The sequence below is a fragment of the Macaca nemestrina genome, chromosome 2, assembly GCF_043159975.1.
Source record: "Macaca nemestrina isolate mMacNem1 chromosome 2, mMacNem.hap1, whole genome shotgun sequence".
NCBI classification, from domain to species: Eukaryota; Metazoa; Chordata; class Mammalia; order Primates; family Cercopithecidae; genus Macaca; species Macaca nemestrina.
In genome coordinates, this window is record NC_092126.1 from 104,618,892 (window position 1) to 104,638,142 (window position 19,251).

General features: G+C 39.1%; 1 protein-coding gene across 4 annotated transcripts in view; it reads left to right on the forward strand.

Moving 5' to 3' along the window:
- LOC105480261 (catenin beta 1) overlaps positions 1-18,478 on the forward strand; it is a 40,899-nt gene extending 22,421 nt beyond the window's left edge. The window contains exons 2-16 of one of the 4 annotated variants that reach the window (XM_011738841.3): positions 1,804-1,864; positions 2,311-2,538; positions 2,735-2,988; positions 3,114-3,352; positions 3,441-3,642; positions 4,990-5,134; positions 11,362-11,465; positions 11,550-11,888; positions 12,156-12,314; positions 13,748-13,867; positions 14,379-14,529; positions 14,618-14,739; positions 16,063-16,123; positions 17,180-17,400; positions 17,706-18,478. In XM_011738841.3, the coding sequence (XP_011737143.1) occupies positions 1,852-1,864; positions 2,311-2,538; positions 2,735-2,988; positions 3,114-3,352; positions 3,441-3,642; positions 4,990-5,134; positions 11,362-11,465; positions 11,550-11,888; positions 12,156-12,314; positions 13,748-13,867; positions 14,379-14,529; positions 14,618-14,739; positions 16,063-16,123; positions 17,180-17,388 (2,346 nt within the window). In that variant the 5' untranslated portion in view covers positions 1,804-1,851 and the 3' untranslated portion in view covers positions 17,389-17,400; positions 17,706-18,478. Of the gene's footprint in view, positions 1-1,803; positions 1,865-1,971; positions 2,104-2,310; positions 2,539-2,734; positions 2,989-3,113; positions 3,353-3,440; positions 3,643-4,989; positions 5,135-11,361; positions 11,466-11,549; positions 11,889-12,155; positions 12,315-13,747; positions 13,868-14,378; positions 14,530-14,617; positions 14,740-16,062; positions 16,124-17,179 lie in introns of all 4 variants that reach the window. The other 3 variants (XM_011738842.3, XM_071091491.1, XM_011738840.3) reach the window with 3 other exon arrangements.
- The last annotated feature ends 773 nt before the right edge of the window (positions 18,479-19,251 follow it).

A 19,251-nucleotide genomic window follows, 5' to 3' on the forward strand; every position in this document is an offset into this window, starting at 1 on the left:
CCTTTCTGGAGCAGTGTTCTGCCCTAGTTCTTGCTGGGCAGTCTATTTGATTTCTTTAGTGATTAATGCTCAGTTTTTTGGCATATTTGGATCTGCCTCCAGAGCAGGTACAAGGTGAGTGAGTCTATGCTGTTACCTAATTAGATCCCCATTTCTATCCTTCGTTTTTACTTCTCTAACTGCCGATAGATTTTTACCCTCCTTCACCTCATAGGGTTGCGGTGAAGAGCAAGATGAATTTTTATTTATGTTGCATAAATTTTAAAAGCTAAAAAATATATATGTAATGTTGGGAAGTCCTAGTGTACAAATGGCTATTGTAAATTTGGAACATGAACATGCTTTTTTCCATTATAAAAATGAAATCGTTATAAATTGCGGTAAAGTTACTAGGTCAGCCCACACAGAGTTTACCCAGTAATATGCGTAAATGTTTTGCCTTTGCATCAACAACAAAGAAAAACAGTACTATAAAAAAGATGTTCCTGGAAGCCGGATGTATCAAAGCACTTCTTAAATAGCTATATAGTCTATAGACATGACCAGTTGGTTTCTGAGTCTGTTGACATTGGCCAAAGGAGAAGCTCAGTGTAGAACATGTTTTGAGTCTCCTTTTGCAGAAATACGTGGAGGCTGGAGTGGGGAACCAATTTTTCAGAAAGGTGGTGAAGTAGTTAAATAGCCACTCTTTTAAAGACAGTCAAAAGGTAGAAACTAAGGCCAGGCATTGGCTCACATCTGAGATAGGAAAATCACTTGAACCTGGAAGGCGGAGGTTGCAGTGAGCTGAGAGTGCACCTCTGCACTCCAGCCTGGTTTGGCAATAGACTGAAACTCTTGTCTCAAAAAAAAGAAAACATAGTTCACACTTAAATATTTAATCCATATTTTTCCATACCCAATATGTTATTTATAGTTCCAGATGAACTTGTTTGGGACAGATTTTGTAATAAAGGAAATTTTGTTATTAGAAATACCTAGAGGCCATGAACTGTTCAAATTTGCAGGTAGTTCCCTGTGTGATGCAGTGTTTTTTTCTGAATATTGCACAATAAAGGCAAAATACAGACATAAATGAGATGCTAAGATTTGTATATATTAATTTTTAAAATATTGATCAAAATAATATGTATCCATATTGATATTTGTATTTATAATAAATCATTGCTATAAATTTGACTTAGAAAAATTTTACTAATAAAGGTGCTTTTTGTGTTGCAAACTTTCATTTGAAAAGTTTTTTCTTTGTACTAAAAAATCTAAAATTCACTATTCTAGTCACCAAAATTTGCTCTATGAAAAATAATTTTTGATGGCACTATATTATATCAGAAAACAACTAACTTGTTAATGAAAATGTGGAGTTTTTAAAATCCCACTGTACCTCTGTTATCCAAAGGGGATCTGTGAATTTTTCCGTGAAAGGTTAAAAACACGAGAGACCTTTTGGAATTCAGAGAGCAGCTGATTTTTGAATAGTGTTTTCCCCTCCCTGGCTTTTATTATTACAACTCTTTGCTTTCTCATCACCATCCTGATTATCTGTAATTTATATTTCTACTATTAATAAAAAGATGTATTTGGTAAGGAGGAGTTTTCACTGAAGTTCAGCAGTGATGGAGCTGTGGTTGAGGTGTCTGGAGGAGACCATGAGGTCTTGTGTTTCACCAAATAACCTGGTAAAAGAGGATATGGGGGTTTTTTTGTGGGTGTAATAGTGACATTTAACAGACATCCCAGTGACTTAGGAGTATTAATCAAGCTAAATTTAAATCCTAATGACTTTTGATTAACTTTTTTTAGGGTATTTGAAGTATACCATACAACTGTTTTGAAAATCCAGCGTGGACAATGGCTACTCAAGGTTTGTGTCATAAATCTTTAGTTACTGAATTGGGGCTCTGCTTCGTTGCCATTAAGCCAGTCTGGCTGAGATTCCCCTGCTTTCCTCTCTCCCTGCTTACTTGTCAGGCTACCTTTTGCTCCATTTTCTGCTCACTCCTCCTAATGGCTTGGTGAAATAGCAAACAAGCCACCAGCAGGAATCTAGTCTGGATGACTGCTTCTGGAGCCTGGATGCAGTACCATTCTTCCACTGATTCAGTGAGTAACTGTTAGGTGGTCCCCTAAGGGATTAGGTATTTCATCACTGAGCTAACCCTGGCTATCATTCTGCTTTTCTTGGCTGTCTTTCAGATTTGACTTTATTTCTAAAAATATTTCAATGGGTCATATCACAGATTCTTTTTTTTTTTTTAATTAAAGTAACATTTCCAATCTACTAATGCTAATACTATTTCATATTTATAGCTGATTTGATGGAGTTGGACATGGCCATGGAACCAGACAGAAAAGCGGCTGTTAGTCACTGGCAGCAACAGTCTTACCTGGACTCTGGAATCCATTCTGGTGCCACTACCACAGCTCCTTCTCTGAGTGGTAAAGGCAATCCTGAGGAAGAGGATGTGGATACCTCCCAAGTCCTGTATGAGTGGGAACAGGGATTTTCTCAGTCCTTCACTCAAGAACAAGTAGCTGGTAAGAGTATTTTTCATTGCCTTACTGAAAGTCAGAATGCAGTTTTGAGAACTAAAAAGTTAGTACATAATAGTTGAAATAAAATGTTGTGGTGAAGAAAAGGGAGTAATAGCAATGTCACTTTTACCATTTAGGATAGCAAATACTTAGGTAAATGCTGAACTGTGGATAGTGAGTGTTGATTAACCTTTTCCAGATATTGATGGACAGTATGCAATGACTCGAGCTCAGAGGGTACGAGCTGCTATGTTCCCTGAGACATTAGATGAGGGCATGCAGATCCCATCTACACAGTTTGATGCTGCTCATCCCACTAATGTCCAGCGTTTGGCTGAACCATCACAGATGCTGAAACATGCAGTTGTAAACTTGATTAACTATCAAGATGATGCAGAACTTGCCACACGTGCAATCCCTGAACTGACAAAACTGCTAAATGATGAGGACCAGGTGAGCAATGACATGGCTAGCTTTTTAGTCTGCTTTGAAGTAAATGCTCAAGGGGAGTAGGTTCAGAATGTCTACCCACTACCAGGACTTGAAAACTAATGATGTTTCTGATTCTTGTATTATAGGTGGTGGTTAATAAGGCTGCAGTTATGGTCCATCAGCTTTCTAAAAAGGAAGCTTCCAGACACGCTATCATGCGTTCTCCTCAGATGGTGTCTGCTATTGTACGTACCATGCAGAATACAAATGATGTAGAAACAGCTCGTTGTACCGCTGGGACCTTGCATAACCTTTCCCATCATCGGGAGGGCTTGTTGGCCATCTTTAAGTCTGGAGGCATTCCTGCCCTGGTGAAAATGCTTGGGTAAGAAAACATTGTCAGAATGCTTGAAGCTAAAAAGTAGAAGAGTATAGTCACAATATTTCTGATGAGGCTTTTTTCTTCTTCCCAGTTCACCAGTGGATTCTGTGTTGTTTTATGCCATTACAACTCTCCACAACCTTTTATTACATCAAGAAGGAGCTAAAATGGCAGTGCGTTTAGCTGGCGGGCTACAGAAAATGGTTGCCTTGCTCAACAAAACAAACGTTAAATTCTTGGCTATTACGACAGACTGCCTTCAAATTTTAGCATATGGCAACCAAGAAAGCAAGGTAAGAGAATTCTTCTTTATGTGGTTTTCATGGAGCATCGGACACTTCCAGTGTCATGTCATTCCATGCAGTGTTCCTAACCTTTTTGGCACCAGGGATCAGTTTCGTGGAAAACAGTTTTTCTATGAATGGGTTGTGGGAATGGTTTCTGGATGACACTGTTCCACCTCAGATAGTCAGGCATTAGATTCTCATAGGGAGCGTGCAGCCTAGATCCCTCGCATGTGCAGTCCACACTAGGGTTTCCGCTCCTGTGAGGCTCTCATGCTGCAGTTGATCTGACAGGAGGTAGAGCTCAAGCCAGGTAATGCTCGCTCACCTGCCACTTACCTCCTGCTGTGCAGCCCAGTTCATTTCTGTTCTTTTAAATTTTTGAGTTTCCATATGTAAAGCACTATGCAAAGTAATAGGGATATCATAGGCAAGCTTCTCTTCACACTTTTGTAATTAGGTGGGATGTAGATGTTGGGAATAATAACCTAATATTTAATTCATGTAGTGGGAAGAAGTGGGGGCTATGAGAGCACATTACACAAGTGAAACAGACTCTTTTTGAGGGTTCAAGGAGGTACCTCTTGGAGGAAGTGATAGTTGAGTTCAGTGTTCAAGGATGAGAAGGGATTCACTAGGTGAAGGTTAGGTGAGAAACAGCATCTTTGAAACGAAGGAAGGAGATGGAAAGTTTTGGGAATTTAAGAAATACTAACAGTAAAGAGGAAGAAAGGTTTGAGGTGAGGCTATTGAGATAGACTCAGCAGATCTCATAGGGCTTTGTACAGCATGTTTAAAAGCACAATGGGAAATTTCAGCAGAAGCATGAAATGATGAAATTTGTTTTTAGAAAATTGGGGCAGTGTTGAAAGGGAAGATACACAGGGGATGAAAGGACAAGAGTGAATGATCATTTTATGGTATCTCTTTTTAAGGTGGATATAATTAGGAAAATTAAAGGGCCAAGTGATAAGGAGTTTTAAGTGCCAGTTCTGGTTCAAATTTTTAGTGAATCAGTTTTGATATAACTTTCATCTTAGGGCATTAATCTTGCCTGCCAACATGGTTTCTAAATTTTTTTCTTCTGCTATGATCAGTATGGGAAGAAGGAAATTGGGCCAAAACTGATACATTCTTGGGAGGACTGGGATGTCTGAATTTGAGTGGAATGCTTTAAAAGGACAAGTTGGATAGGGCCCCAGTATGGGGGTCAGAGTGATGGGGTCCAGGAATACATTTAGGTCCAATGACAAGCTGGCTGAAATTCTTGTATAATAAAATATGTTGGTAATATGGCTCTTCTCAGACATGTGATCAAGATTCCATGACTAACAAGATATGTATATATCTTTCTAGCTGATCATACTGGCTAGTGGTGGACCCCAAGCTTTAGTAAATATAATGAGGACCTATACTTATGAGAAACTACTGTGGACCACAAGCAGAGTGCTGAAGGTGCTATCCGTCTGCTCTAGTAATAAGCCAGCTATTGTAGAAGCTGGTAAGTATATGTATCTATTCTGAGTCTTGTGTACAGCATCTGCAGTTCTAATTAGATTACTTTTCTTAGGAAAAGGTGGTAGAACTTTAACGACTGAAAATAGATGGTCCTATTCAATTTGCAGCCAAGATTACATTCAAGTACCTGTCATCTGGATTGTAGCTAAATATTTAAGGCTAGTTTAGATAGAGTTCTTATTATCCATCAATGATGGCATATATTTTGCTTAATAAAATTTGTTTGTAATTTCAGTTTTGAGTAAACCTAAGATTTGCTAACAGACCTGTGAATTTATAGGAGAAATGACAAATTCTAATACAGTACAGTTTTATGTAATAAAGTGATTGCTTTATTAGTAGATGCTCATGAGCAGTTTTTTTTGTTTTGTTTTAACTTTTAGGTACGGGGTAATGTGCAGGCTTGTTATATAGGTAAATTGCATGTCACAGGGGTTTGGTGTGCAGATTATTTTGTCACTCAGGCAGTAAGTATTGTACCCAATAGGTACTTTTTCAGTTCTTTACCTCCCACCCTTAAGTAGGCCCCAGTGTCTGTTGTTCCCTTCTTTATGCCCAGGGGTACTCAGTGTTTACCTCCCACTTATAAGTGAGAACATGTGGTATTTGGTCTTCTGTTCCTGTGTTAGTTTGCTTAGGATAATGGCCTCCAGCTCCATCCGTGTTGCTGTGGAAGACATCTTGGTCTTTTTTTTATGGCTGCATAGTATTCCATAGTATATATGTACCACATTTTCTTTATCCAGTCTACCATTGATGGGCATTTAGGTTAATTCCGTATCTTTGCTATTGTGAATAATGCTGCAGTGAACATATGCGTGCATGTGTCTTTATGGTAGAAGATTTCTTTTTCTTTGGGCATATACCTAATAATAGGATTGCTGGGTTGAATGGTGATTGTATCTTGAGTTTTTTGAGAAATCACCAAATTGCTTTCCACAATGGCTGAACTAATTTACTTTCCCACCAGCAGGGTATAAGCATTCTCTTTTCTAAGCAACCTCACCAGCATCTGTCATTTTTTTACTTTTTATTAGTAGCCATTCTGACTGGTGTGAGACGGTATCTCATTGTGGTTTTGATTTGCATTTCTCTAATGATCAGTGATGTTGAGCTTTTCTTCATATGATTCTTGGCCACTTGTAGGTCTTCTTTTGAAAAGTGTTCATGTCCTTTGCTCACTTTTAATGGAGTTGTTTGTTTTTTGCTTGTTAATTTAAGTTTATTGTAAAGTCTGGATATTAGACTTTTGTCAGATGCATAGTTTGCCAATACTTTCTCCCATTCTGTAGGTTGTCTGTTTACTCTGTTGATTTCTTTTGCTGTGCAGAAGCTCTTTATACTGTCCCATTTGTCAGTTTTTGTTTTTGTTGCAGTTTCTCTTGGCATCTTCATCATGAAATCTTTGACAGGTCTTATGTCCTGAATGGTATTTCTTAGGTTATCTTGGCAGAGTTTTTACAGTTTTAAGTTTTATATTTAAGTCTTTAATCCATTTTGAGTTGATTTTTGTACATCATGTAAGGATGGGGTGCAGTTTCGATCTTGGATGTGGCTAGCGAGTTATCTCAGCACCATTTATTGAATAGGGAGTCATTTCCCCATTGCTTGTTTTTGTTGACTTCTTAGGTGTGCAGCCTTATTTCTGAGCTCACTATTCTGTTCTATTGGTCTGTGTGTCTGTTTTTATACCAGTACCATGTTGTGACTGTAACCTCGTATTAACAGTATAGCTTGAAGTTAGGTAAAGTGATTCCTCCAGTTTTGTTCTTTTTGCCTAGGATTGCCTTGGCTATTCAGGCTCTTTTTTGGGTTCATGTGAATTTTTAAATATATATATATTTTTAATTCTGTGAAGAATGCCATTGGTAGTTTGATAGGAATAGCACTGAATCTGTGAATTGCTTTGGGCAGTATGGCCATTTTAACAATATTGATTCTTCCTATCCATGAAATAGAATGTCTTTTCATTTGTTGGTGTCATCTCTGATTTCTTTGAGCAGAGTTTTGTAATTCTTATTGTAGAGATCTTTCACCTCCCTGGTTAGCTGTATTCCTAGGTATTTTATTCTTTTTGTGGCTTTTGTAAATGGGATTGCATTCTTGATTTGGCTTGTAGCTTGGATGTTGTTAGTGTATAGAAATGTTTCTGACTTCTGTACATTGATTTTTATATCCTGAAACTTTGCTGAAGTTTATTGGATCAAGGAGCTTTTGGGCAGAAATTATGGGGTTTTCTAGGTATAGAATCATATTGTTTGCAAACAGACTTCCTATTTGTATGCATTTTCTTTCTCTTGCCTGATTATGACCAGTGTTTTGCCCTGATATTCTGTATTCTCAGTGAATAGATATCATCTAACTATGAGAAACAATTTTTTTCTATTCTGAGTATTTTTAAGGAGGCAACTTGTATGTGGTACTTTGTATCTTGTGTATGTTGGCAATTGGGGAAAAGAATAGATGGTTTGTACTAGGGCCTCTTGGAGTGTGTGTGTGTCATGAAAATACTCTTTAGCTACCTAGCATTTTTTCTCCTTTCAGTAACCCGCCTAACAACATTTACCCAGAATTTCAAAGCAAGCTTCAAATCAGTATTGAAAGAGGGAAAAATATAAAGGCATTTAATGGAAGGAAATGTTGGGAGTAAAGTATAGGGCTGGCAACACTTATTTTTCCCACTTATTGAGAGTAATTTTACCTGGGATTTTATGAGAGAGAAAGACATTATGATTGCTCCAGGTAACTGCTGGCAGTGGAGCCATAGGCTTGGGGATAGACAAATGTGGCTGAGTTCATACAGAATGAGGGGATGTAAATTCTGTCAGCTGTTCCAGCAGTAACCTGTAATGTAGGCTAAAAATACAGATTTTGAGATTTATTTAGTCAGAATCTCTGGAGTGTTAATTTTTATATCGAGATCTCATAGTGTTTATTTGAAGTGACAGGGAGGTCTGTAGATAGCTGGACTTGTATGGGACCGGAAGCCTAGGAATTTTTTCTTCCAGGTTATTCTTATATTCATTTGTTTATTCTGAACATAGCATCTAATGTATTTTAAGAAATGGAATAGGCACGTGGTATACATTGGGTAACACAACAGTGCTTGTTTTTATAGTCTTGTGAAGGTGACAAAAGTATTTAAAAATATGTGATCATAAATTAGAATGAGTGTTATGGGAGAAGTGAACAGCAAATAGTGATAAAAATTAATGGGGAGGGGAATTGTCTAATTAGATGAGAGGGAAAGGGTCTCCTTGAAAAGGGGATAAGTGGGACTGCAGGATGAGAAGGAACCTTTCTCTTGTCTGTATGAGAAGTGAGGGTTAAATGTTTTCCAGGTAGAGAAAAGGAACACCATGTGCTGTGTCTTTAGAACCAGGGGTATCCAGTCTTTTGGCTCCCCTGGGCCACATTGGAAGAAGAGTAATTGTCTTGGACTACACACCAAATACACTAATGATAGCTGATGAGCTAAAACAAACAAAAAATTGCAAAAGAGTCTCATAATGTTTTAAGAAAGTTTACGAATTTGTGTTGGGCTACATTCAGAGCTGTCCTGGGCCACGTGGCCCATGGGCTGCAGGTTGGACAAGCTTGCCTTAGAAGGAAAGAGATTGTGGAGATCCAGGTGCTGAAGAGAAGGTCTGTGTAAACAGAACTTAGTAAGTAATGAGGTGGATGGCCTGGTATGAGGTTGAGGTTAGGTAAGCAGAGCCATAACATGCAGGACTTTCTAGGTTCCTATAAGATGTTTACTACTCATGGAGTTTATTCATGCTTTATTCCAGCTTTGGAGCCATAGATACAGAATACTTGGTCAGTTTGGAAGGCTAGGTGGGATCCAAATTCTAAACGGTTTCTCGGGGTTATACTAAAGTATTGTCTACTATCTTAAAAGGATGCCAAGACACTTTTGATGGTTGTTGATCAATAGCAAAGCATCACAGTGGTGTGTTTAAAATATTAATAATAGCATTGTTTAGATTAACAGTTTGAATGACCAAAAGGTAGAAGACCAGACTGCTGAGATGTTATAGGCTTTTAGGAATCAAATAGTTTGGTTTTAGAACTAAATAGCTAAGGGCAAATGTCTGAGATGTCTGAAAGAATCACAGAATGTAATAATATAGGAGCTAAGGGAGCAACCAAAAATGGTTTGTGGAGGGGACAGTATTGGTACCATGAAGATAAATGGAACCCTCAGAAGGCATCCTTAATTTTTGAACATAATAATTTAAGAAGCTGACTTAGGCCGGGCGTGGTGGCTCACGCCTGTAATCCCAGCACTTTGGGAGGCTGAGGCAGGTGGATCACCAGGTCAGCAGATCGAGGCATCCTGGCTAACACGGTGAAACCTCGTCTCTACTAAAAATACAAAAAATTAGCCATTTAGCCAGGCATGGTGGTGGGCGCCTGTAGTCCCAGCTACTGGGGAGGCTGAGGCAGGAGAAGGAGAATGGCATGAACCCGGGAGGCGGAGCTTGCAGTGAGCCAAGATGGCGCCACTGCACTCCAGCCTAAGCGACACCATCTCAAAAAAAAAACACCAAAAAACGAAGCTGACTTAAAGTGACTAAAAGGTCAGTAGGTAGCTGGAAATGTAAGGTACTAGAGAATGCAAGAGAGACAGGCTAGAGATTTGGAAGTTTCCCTTTTAGTATATAGGGGTAAGGGCAGCAGGGAACGGGAGATAGAGATGCCACAGAGTCATCTGCATGGGACTTTTTTTACCCTAGAACTGCTGAAACAGAATGTGTGTGTTTTAAAGTCTCTGTAGGCCATTCTGATGGACATCTGGGGTTAAAATCCATTCTCAGAGTTAATAGTTATGTAAAGGGAGGGAATGAAGTCTTAATGAGGGGAAAGAAGGTAGTCATTTCACAAATACTGAGCATCCTGAGTATCAATCTTATGCAGATCATTCTATTAGTAGCTGGAGCTACTATGAAAAAGGAACCCAATAGAGGTGATCTTTGTCTTGTAGGGAAAGTGGACTAACTTATACTATGAAGGAGAAGTGCAGGGTACCGTAAGAATTACAGCAAATAGACTTCATCTGAGGAAATAAAACAGACCTAAAAGATGAAGGAGACAAGGAAAAGTATCTCTTACTGCATTTAGAAGTGGTTTAAGTTGAAGATGGAGGGGTGAAGTTAATCTAGTATGTGGGCATTGGGTTTCCATTTATACTCCTTTGCCAGAGTAAATGTCCCCCATTTAAGGGTCCTAAAGGATGGAAGGTCGTGAACCTTGGAACACATGTATTGCAGTCAGTGAACTGTATAAAGTCCCTGGCAGTAAAGTGTTTTCATGCTGACTTTCTGGATTGTTCTTACCCCAGAAATTTACCTAGCTTCTTTAGGTCTTTAGTCAGATGTCACCTTCACAGTGAGGTGACCTAATTACTTAAAATTGCAGCTCCACTCCATTGTTTTTCTCCATAGCCCTTTAATATCATCTGACCTACTGTATGGTTTTAGTTTATTGTATATTTGTTGTCTGCCTCTTCCAACTAGATCATAAGTTCTGAGGGTAGGAACTTTTGAATATTTTTGCTCACTGGTCTATCTCCAGCTCAGAACAGGACCTGATAGTGAAGAAATATTTTTGAAATGATTGAATGGATGAAAAGAAATTAATAAGAATATTACCGCTGGGCGTGGTGGCTCTCATGCCTGTAATCTCAGCGCTTTGGGAGGCCAAGGCAGGCGGATCACAAGGTCAGGTGATCGAGACCATCCTGGCTAACATGGTGAAACCCCGTCTCTACTAAAAAATATAAAAAATTAGCCGGGCACCTGTAGTCCCAGTTGCTCGGGAGGCTGAGGCAGGAGAATGGCATGAACCCGGGAGGCAGAGGTTGCAGTGAGCCGAGATTGTGCCACTGCACTCCAGCCTGGGTGACAGAGCGAGACTCCGTCTCAAAAAAAAATATATTACCTAAGGGGGATAGTGGAGATAACAAAGACTTCTTCGGCTTAGGAAAGGAACAGTAGCTATTTGACAATTTGTCACTAGTGATGTGAACTGGCAAAACGAGGGAAACTGAGCAACATTCTAGAAAATGAGAGGAAAACAAATACTTAGGTAAAAGGAAGTAAACTCTGGAAATAAAGAAGGACACCTTCTAAGACTAGAAAATATATTTAGGATTGATAGGAACTTCTAGCTAATGACTAGGGTCTTACATCCTTTTTAATTTTCTAGGTGGAATGCAAGCTTTAGGACTTCACCTGACAGATCCAAGTCAACGTCTTGTTCAGAACTGTCTTTGGACTCTCAGGAATCTTTCAGATGCTGCAACTAAACAGGTAAATTCTGAGTAAATTGACGCCATGGGAATAGAGTCAAGATGAGTATGTGCTTGTACTGACCATTTGTTTTTATCTTCATAGGAAGGGATGGAAGGTCTCCTTGGGACTCTTGTTCAGCTTCTGGGTTCAGATGATATAAATGTGGTCACCTGTGCAGCTGGAATTCTTTCTAACCTCACTTGCAATAATTATAAGAACAAGATGATGGTCTGCCAAGTGGGTGGTATAGAGGCTCTTGTGCGTACTGTCCTTCGGGCTGGTGACAGGGAAGACATCACTGAGCCTGCCATCTGTGCTCTTCGTCATCTGACCAGCCGACACCAAGAAGCAGAGATGGCCCAGAATGCAGTTCGCCTTCACTATGGACTACCAGTTGTGGTTAAGCTCTTACACCCACCATCCCACTGGCCTCTGATAAAGGTAAATTGTCAAAGTAGAATTTACCTTTGTTGCAGAATTGAAAATGAAGCATCTCTAGCCGTTGGATGGCTAAGCATAGTGATCAATAAATAGGAATTGTATTCCTTAGTAAGTAGGAAGTATGGCTGCGATAGGGGTAGGATTCTGAAATGTTTGTGTAGTCAGAACTACTTTTAGTTGTTCCCAATAGATTTATTGTGGTGGGAATTTTAGGCTAAGAAAATGATTGTGTTGAGTTGTATGCCAATTCTTCCTTCTGTTTTTCAGGCTACTGTTGGATTGATTCGAAATCTTGCCCTTTGTCCAGCAAATCATGCACCTTTGCGTGAGCAGGGTGCCATTCCACGACTAGTTCAGTTGCTTGTTCGTGCACATCAGGATACCCAGCGCCGTACGTCCATGGGTGGGACACAGCAGCAATTTGTGGTGGGTAAATTCTTAAAGTGATACCTGGCTGTCTAAAAGGAATGCATAGATCCAAAGATCTGAACTTCTTTGGTCATTTGTTCTCCCCGTCCCTTTTCCTGAAGAGCTGATGACAAAATATGACTGCAGAGAAGATAAGGCATAGTGTGGCCCCAGTGATATTTCCTTGGACACGTCCTTCACATGGTCAGTCTTACAAAGGTTGGGTTAGGCATTTCATGTAGTGTTCTCATTTAATTTACACAAAGGCCCACTTAGGAAGAGGTAGAGTCATAATTTGAGACCAAATCTGTGTAATTTCAGAGCTTCTTACCCTTGCCTCATCATAAATTTTGACAATAAATATTTAGCAGTCCATTTTATTATCTTTTCTGTGAGTTAAACTTTTTCCATGGACCTAAGAATATAGTATAGACATACTTCAAAAATAAGTAGTAGCATTTCTGTACTCTTAACCACAATAGTCTCAACCTGAAGCTTTGATACAAAGTTTGAGTCTTAAAAGTAGCTTCATTAAAAGTATAGTCTGAAGATACTTCTGATTTCTCAGACTTTAAGACCTTATTTAATTAGGTTAGTTTAGAAAACAAAGATGGAGCCTACCAGAACAGATTTTAGGAATCTCATTTTGCTGGTTGCTTTGTGTATGTACTCATACTGGGGCTTTGGCCTGCTTCATTTATTACTGTTGGTATTGGCCCATCTCCATGAGGTGACTTAATAGAATGTTGAGGGAATCTTTTATTTTAAATCTCTTTTCTAGGAAAAAAGGAGTTTTTGTATCCTTGCAAGAATCAAATTATTTATAAAAGCTGCTAAATGTAGCAGAATCATAACCCCTTTTAAAACTCAAATCCAGAAACAGGAGAAACAGATGGTACTTAAATATTGCAAAAGCTAACTTCTCCTATACATGAGACTGTCAGCTGAATAGTCTTGGAAGCGTGAGGAGTGGATTTTTCTGCTGGCAACTCAGTTAGTTTTAGCAGTTGGTGCTAAAACTTGGCAAAGTTTTCACCAAATACATGGAAGATGTACAAAAATAGAGGGGGCATGTAAAGGAAAAACGTTGACATAGTCTGAGCATTACCTTCTCATCTTCTCTTTTTATATACCTTTTACTCAGAATGATTGGTGCCCTTACTGTAGGAAGGTTGTCTTCGGGATTCAGTGCTATGTGGAAGCTCTGTTGCACTGTGTATGGGGAAGGGGTGCTGCCTTGGATTAGTGCTGCCAGGAGGCCTCTTTTCAGTGACATTCAAGTTAATGGAATCCTCCTTCATTCCCAAACTAATTGCAAGTTATGGGGAACTTTGGGTATATAATGTAAATAATTATAGTCTAATAATTATTCCTCAGAATGCAAAGCCTTTCAAGTTCAGAAACTTTACAGAGGAGAATGCCCTATTTGTTAACCATGTTTCTTTTGGCAGGAGGGGGTCCGCATGGAAGAAATAGTTGAAGGTTGTACTGGAGCCCTTCACATCCTAGCTCGGGATGTTCACAACCGAATTGTAATCAGAGGACTAAATACCATTCCATTGTTTGTGCAGGTATGTTGTTTTTAAGTATTCTAGGTTTTATGTCCCTAAAATTTCCAGATTGTAATGACTAATAAAATTTCAGAAAATTAGGGACCATAATAGGGGCACCAATATTTAATTTTATGAAAATTCCCTTCAGTTTTTTGGTCAGTAGGAGAAATATTGAGACTCGAGAAGAGGGAGGAGATTTCACATTTCACTTTTACGTGTGCCTAGTTTTAGAGGGGAGAGCTGACCTGGGCTGCCAGAGGCGGGACATAGGCCCCCAACCAATTCTGGATTTTCCAAATCTTAGGTCAGTTAGAGTTGCCTCTGAAGAAAGGGTTTATAGCTAAAAAGTATTCTGGAAATCCAATGCTCTAGGGTATTAAACACCCTAGGACATAAAATTCAGAGAATATTATTTACTACAGTGTGAATGCCTCTTGCACTCTGAATTCGGAATGTTTGCACCACAGTGGGGGGCTTGTCATGTTTTAGCTTTAGATTTAATTAGGTTTTGTTTGTGTTTTCTCCCTAGCTGCTTTATTCTCCCATTGAAAACATCCAAAGAGTAGCTGCAGGGGTCCTCTGTGAACTTGCTCAGGACAAGGAAGCTGCAGAAGCGATTGAAGCTGAGGGAGCCACAGCTCCTCTGACAGAGTTACTTCACTCTAGGAATGAAGGTGTGGGTAAGTAAAAAGGAACCAAAGCCTTTAGCAGATGTGTACATTGAAGTCTCAGTTTTTCCTCAAGGGCCTTTTTTTCCTTGTCTCTTAGCGACGTATGCAGCTGCTGTTTTGTTCCGAATGTCTGAGGACAAGCCACAAGATTACAAGAAACGGCTTTCAGTTGAGCTGACCAGCTCTCTCTTCAGAACGGAGCCAATGGCTTGGAATGAGGTAGGGAAATGTGAGCAGTTATTTATCTGGTAGTTTCCTAGAGCGGATAAGGCAGCTTGTTCTTCTCTCAAAACACTTAGTATACATTCATTTGCATTGATGTTTCCCTGGCTTGAGTATTTCTTCTTTATGCTGTCCAGCAACTGCCCTAAGGAAGAACTATAACACAAACTTTAAAGCGCCTGTTCAGAATCATTACAAATAAGTTGTGCTATTTAAAATTATAATTCATAAGGGAGAAAGATGAAAAATGTTACCAGATTAAAGATGATTTTTCAAAAGGATGTAAGGAAAGAGGCAGTGTTAAACACTGTTAGAGGACAGTTTGTCAGTAGTTTTTACTAAACTTTAATAAAACTTTTCTATTTGACTTTCTGCTATGAATTTGTCTTCAGTATTTGTCCTCAGTACAGGTGTCCTTTGAAACATTGTTTCTAATAAAACTAGAACCACCCTGGAAGTTTATTTTATCCACTCTGTAGTGATCACTGATGGTACACAGTCATAACAGTGGATTATATTTGTTGAGCGAATGGAAAGAGAGATTATTAGGTTTAAAACAATGCAGCTCTTGAGGCCAGGAGTTCAAGATCAGCCTGGGCAACATAGTGAAACCCCATCTCTACAAAAAAATTTAAAAATTAGCTGGGCATGGGGATGGATGCCTATAGTCCTAGCTACTGGGGAGGCTGGGACAGGAGGATTGCTTGAACCCAGGAGTTAACAGACTGCACTCAGCAACAGAGCCAGACTCCAACTCAAAAAAAATAAATAAATAAAGGAGAGCAAATTACCAGTGAGTGGTGTGTTACTTGGGTTTTTAATAGGCATCTTATTAACATGTTCCAACTTGAGCCCTTAACTTTCTCCACCTACCCCCTTCCACAAACCTGTTTTGACTGTCTTCTCTGTCTTGATGTCAGCTTTGTCTGTCCAGCTGCTCAGGCTAAAACTTTTCTTTCATACAACACATCCTGTCAGCAGCTCCTGTTTGGGGGTAGGCATTTTGCCTGTTTTTTTTTTTTAACTGCTATATCTGTAGCACGTAGAACAGTGCCTGGCAGCACATAGTTGGTGCTTAATATGTATTTGTTGAAAGATCAAGTCAGTGAGTATTTTTAATGTGAGGTGCAAAGAGAAAAAAAATGTATCTTTTAGGGGTGGAGTTTTGAAGAACTTCCATTTTCTAAGTATTTGTGTAATGTTGGAGTTACTTGTTTCCTTTGTAATCTGAAAGTATGCTTTAAAAAAATTAGTGTACTTTTAAGTTGAGAATTTTCATTTTGCTTTTTATTCTTTCTTGCCTTGTGCCTGTTTATCTAGACTGCGGATCTTGGACTTGATATTGGTGCCCAGGGAGAACCCCTTGGATATCGCCAGGATGGTATGCGTCTCATATTTCTCGATTAACTCCAGATCAAGCTAAAGTTCTAAAACTTGATCAGAAGAGCTGGTTTGCTCATCTGGGAAACTAGTGTTGGCAGAAAAGTAATGGCTTCAATTAAAAGCAGTTCTTAAATTCCAGTCAGCAACAGTATCTTTAACGGAGCACAGGGAATTCAGAGCCACACAATGAATAGCAGTAGGATTACACCACCAACAAATACATGCTACTACTAGGCCTCTGCAGTGTAGGATGTTACAGTTTACCTGGCTTTTTATTCTCTTTTTGGCCAGAGGACTCATAATACCTTTTGTCTACAAGCTACCCAAGGAAGACAGGAAAAATCCTGTCTCTAGGCTCAGATCTGGGGTGGGTTTTTACATAGTTGCATTATCAGGGTTTTCTTGAAAAGCTAATTCACATCTGGGTAATGAACATAGAGGATGGGGTAGACCAGTAACAATTACAACTGTCTTACATTTATAACCTCATCTGCTTCTACCTAATTATGAAACCACTAAAGCGCAGATTCTTACTGTGACAAATAACATGTCAACCCTAAGATAAAATATGTTGAGGTTTCATTGAAATAGTGCCTTAACTTTCCTTAGTACTTTTGTTGATGTCACTTGGACTTTTTGTCAAGATAGATTACACCTGCCAGACCTCATTATTGTCTTAATCCTCCTTCCCATGAGTTCTCATTGCCTAGGTGGTCACACAGTAGATTCTTGCTTCTCCTCCTTGGGAACCCCAAGTCTGACAGGGGTAAATGCAGTGTGTTCAGGGTTAGACTAATGATGTGACTAGGCCCTGCTGGTGTGCCTCTCTGATGGAAACAGACGTTATTTGTGTAGTCTCATGGGTGGTCTGGCACTGAGTAATTACTTGGCTAAAGAAAGCTAGAAGTTGAAGAGGCTAGAAAGCATTGTTTTCTGACAAGTTTGCTGCTGAACTTTGGATGCCCTAACCTCAGTGTTAACGTCTATGTCTGTTTCTCTCCTCTCTCTTTTGCCTTCCTTCTTGCCTATTTTGTTCATACCCTGACTCTTCTAGATCCTAGCTATCGTTCTTTTCACTCTGGTGGATATGGCCAGGATGCCTTGGGTATGGACCCCATGATGGAACATGAGATGGGTGGCCACCACCCTGGTGCTGACTATCCAGTTGATGGGCTGCCAGATCTGGGACATGCCCAGGACCTCATGGATGGGCTGCCTCCAGGTGATAGCAATCAGCTGGCCTGGTTTGATACTGACCTGTAAATCATCCTTTAGGTAAGAAGTTTTAAAAAGCCAGTTTGGGTAAAATACTTTTACTCTGCCTACAGAATTTCAGAAAGACTTGGTTGGTAGGGTGGGAGTGATTTAGGCTATTTGTAAATCTGCCACAAAAACAGGTATATACTTTGAAAGGAGATGTCTTGGAACATCGGAATGTTCTCAGATTTCTGGTTGTTATGTGATCATGTGTGGAAGTTATTAACTTTAATGTTTTTTGCCACAGCTTTTGCAACTTAATACTCAAATGAGTAACATTTGCTGTTTTAAACATTAATAGCAGCCTTTCTCTCTTTATACAGCTGTATTGTCTGAACTTGCATTGTGATTGGCCTGTAGAGTTGCTGAGAGGGCTCGAGGGGTGGGCTGGTATCTCAGAAAGTGCCTGACACACTAACCAAGCTGAGTTTCCTATGGGAACAATTGAAGTAAACTTTTTGTTCTGGTCCTTTTTGGTCGAGGAGTAACAATACAAATGGATTTTGGGAGTGACTCAAGAAGTGAAGAATGCACAAGAATGGATCACAAGATGGAATTTATCAAACCCTAGCCTTGCTTGTTAAATTTTTTTTTTTTTTAATATCTGTAATGGTACTGACTTTGCTTGCTTTGAAGTAGCTCTTTAATTTTTTTTTTTTTTTTGCAGTAACTGTTAGTTTAAGTCTCTCGTAGTGTTAAGTTATAGTGAATACTGCTACAGCAATTTCTAATTTTTAAGAATTGAGTAATGGTGTAGAACACTAATTCATAATCACTCTAATAATTGTAATCTGAATAAAGTGTAACATTGTGTAGCCTTTTTGTATAAAATAGACAAATAGAAAATGGTCCAATTAGTTTCCTTTTTAATATGCTTAAAATAAGCAGGTGGATCTATTTCATGTTTTTGATCAAAAACTTTATTTGGGATATGTATGGGTAGGGTAAATCAGTAAGAGGTGTTATTTGGAACCTTGTGTTGGACAGTTTACCAGTTGCCTTTTATCCCAAAGTTGTTGTAACCTGCTGTGATACAATGCTTCAAGAGAAAATGCGGTTATAAAAAATGGTTCAGAATTAAACTTTTAATTCATTCGATTGTGTCACTCTTTTTTTTCTTGTCATTAAATGGTGAGGGTGGTAAGTTTATCCAACTCAACTTTATACTGAGGAAGATACATAGTGAAGTAATTTGTTATAGCGATAGAGAGGCCCTTCTCTAGATGCAATTTGCCAAGTTTCTTCAGCATTTGGCCGTGGGTTACATTGCACCCCCAAAAACGTGTTTCAGCCTTGCACATTGTGATTAGTTCTGGGCTTTTGTGGGAGAAAGCCAAGCAGACTGTCTATCTCTCTCTACCCCAATCTCCCCGATGGTTTGATTCCATTAAGGTAATGAAATATTAACTACCTGGATTTGGATTTGAATCACCTTCACACAAGTGTGACTCATTGGGAGAGGGGAATTCCTTCAACTCTACTTTGAACTAATAATTAAATAGGTTTAAGTGTTGATGTTTATCTGAACATAATCAGAACCAGAATGAGCCTTCCACACTATCTGCCAGATGATCCTATCAATCATCCTGGTGGTAGGTCTTACAAGCTTAGTTCATCTCTTCAGGTAGACCTGTTAAGACTTGTTTTGGTCTTCTTATAAAAAGTGAAAGTGTTTTGTCTTTAGGGAGAGCTGTTTCTGATTTACTGTTTTTATTTTGATAGTGACTATTATGAGAAAAACATACATTCAGTTCTTTTTCATGAAAAATCAGCTTCATCTGGGGATGAAGCTTTTTGTGAATGCCCTTGCTTTGCAAAAATAAATTCTTCATTGTGGTCTAAAATGTAATTAGGGTTTGAAAAGAAACA